Source organism: Octodon degus, unplaced genomic scaffold (genome assembly GCF_000260255.1).
Source record: "Octodon degus isolate 3935 unplaced genomic scaffold, OctDeg1.0 scaffold00189, whole genome shotgun sequence".
NCBI classification, from domain to species: Eukaryota; Metazoa; Chordata; class Mammalia; order Rodentia; family Octodontidae; genus Octodon; species Octodon degus.
In genome coordinates, this window is record NW_004524765.1 from 158196 (window position 1) to 160213 (window position 2018).

At 40.8% G+C, this 2018-nt stretch overlaps 1 protein-coding gene across 1 annotated transcript in view; it reads right to left on the reverse strand.

Annotated features, from left to right (window-relative positions):
• The window catches only part of Atp13a4 (ATPase 13A4), a 164198-nt gene that overhangs the window by 93013 nt on the left and 69167 nt on the right, over positions 1–2018 (reverse strand). Inside the window, exon 7 of the mRNA XM_023704135.1 lies at positions 295–429. Coding sequence (XP_023559903.1) covers positions 295–429 — 135 coding nt within the window. The remainder of the gene's footprint in view (positions 1–294; positions 430–2018) is intronic.

Here is a 2018-nt window from a genome sequence, read left to right on the forward strand (position 1 = left end):
TGCTTTACCTTGGTCTTAACCATCCAGCAGAAAAGTATAAAAAAGAAGTACAAGAAGTAAAGCATGCTGTTATGTTGAGCTGTAGCGAACTCAGGTCAACAATTTCTGACATTGCCAGTCAAGCGGAAGACCCAATACTACTATGGGCTACTGGACTCTTTTAGAATATTTTGCTGAGTTAACACACCTATAGTATTCAAATGATGGCTAAACATAATTCTCCTTTCTAAGGAGATTTCAGAGAAGTCACTCATAGCATCTTTCTGAGACCATATGCTTGGTGAGGGCACTCACCTGCCTGAGGTCATACACCGTCAGAGATATGGAAATGACAGACATGAGTATGATGGCGAGGGCATATTCCTTGTAGTCTTCGCTAAACCACAAACAGACACTGAAGAGTTGAAATATATAAAAGGGGTTCAGCACCTGTTGGCAGACACACGAAAGGGAAGACAAAGGAAATGGTTAGGCTTCGCACACAACCGTTCATTGACTTGTTTCCATAACCATCTCTGTGAGAAAAATCATCCCACCCACAGTGCTGTGCTCTTCCTTATTCTGTTTATTCAGCGACTGCCAGGTACCAGACCCTGCACTAAGCAACTTTACCATAATTTGCTCAATTTATTCCCATAATCACCTCAAAGACCAGAAGTTATTGCTCATCTCTATTGTAAAGATGAAGCAGCTAAGCCTTAGGTCTTCAGAGACTGGCTTGAGTCCATGCACCTATGATTATCACAGAGCCAAAGCTTACAGCCAGGCAATCTGACCCTAGTGCAGCTACTTTACAATTTACAAAGTAGCCCCTGTTTCAGCATCTTGACCACCATTGTGTAAGGAGTTGATATTCTCTCCCATTTACAATTACTCAACCTCAGAAAAATGAAGTGTTAGTTCAGGTTTGCAAATTTAAAATACATTCTAGTCTATTACTTTTCCCTAGGATAAAAAAGCTGCTACATGTGAAGCCATTGGAAAACTTCATGTGAATGAACACATTGATGTCTTCTCACAGAGAACTGAGACAGAAGTGTTAAGTGTCGACTGAGAGCTGACTCTTAATAACTGTATTCCTGCTTTGGTAAGGAAAATGGTGTGCTTTCACCCAAACTCCCCCTGTTAAAACAGGAGTGGTTATTCTTATCTCTAGGTTGTGAAAAACTATGCAGACAGTTTCCCTAGCAATGTGTTTTGCTTTGCTTAACTCTTGAAAGTTTTCTGGAAATGTGGAGGAAGTACCTTGAGTGTAGTAAGCTGTGTTATTTTTCAAAACAAGGAGGTGTGGAGGTGTACAGTGTGCTGCTATATGGTTATAGTCTGAAAAGTAAGATGAGAGAATCTGACATGGAAAATTAGTAAATAATAGTCAAGTCTTTCCTTCACACACAATGAGGTTGGTAGCACTAAAGCCTAAACAGAAGGGCTTTTTTCTCCCTAATAATTTTGGATGTTGAGGAAATTGTATAAGTGGGCTTAAAAAAGATCAACTTTCTAGAAAGTGAAAGAGAAAAAAGATAGGAAGAAAAAAATGAAAAGAAAAGTTGAGAAGAGAAATGACTATATTAGTTTCAAAGTTGGAATATGCTAAGCAGCATAGTAATAAAAAGGAAAAGAAACATTGCCTTCATCCATTCACCAAAATAAGTCCACACACGAGCATTATACTCTATACTATATATGACAGTGTACAAGAGAGAAACTTGAGTTGGGCCAGCAAGATAGCTCAGTGGACTAAGTGCCTGCTTTGGCAAGCTCAGGGATCAGGGTTTGATCCCTGGTCCCCCATGCCATGCCGGCCCTGCCCCCAGACACACTGAGCCAGCCACCAAGACTGGGTGTAGTGGTGCATGCTTGTAATCCCAGCCCTGGGGAGGCTGAAAACAAGAGGATCACTATGAGTCTAAACTGCATAGTGAGACCCTGTACCAAATACATCAATGAAGAGAGAGAGAGAAAAACAGTGAGAGAGAGAAAGAGAGAGAGAGAGAGAGAGAGAGAGAGAGAGAGAGAGA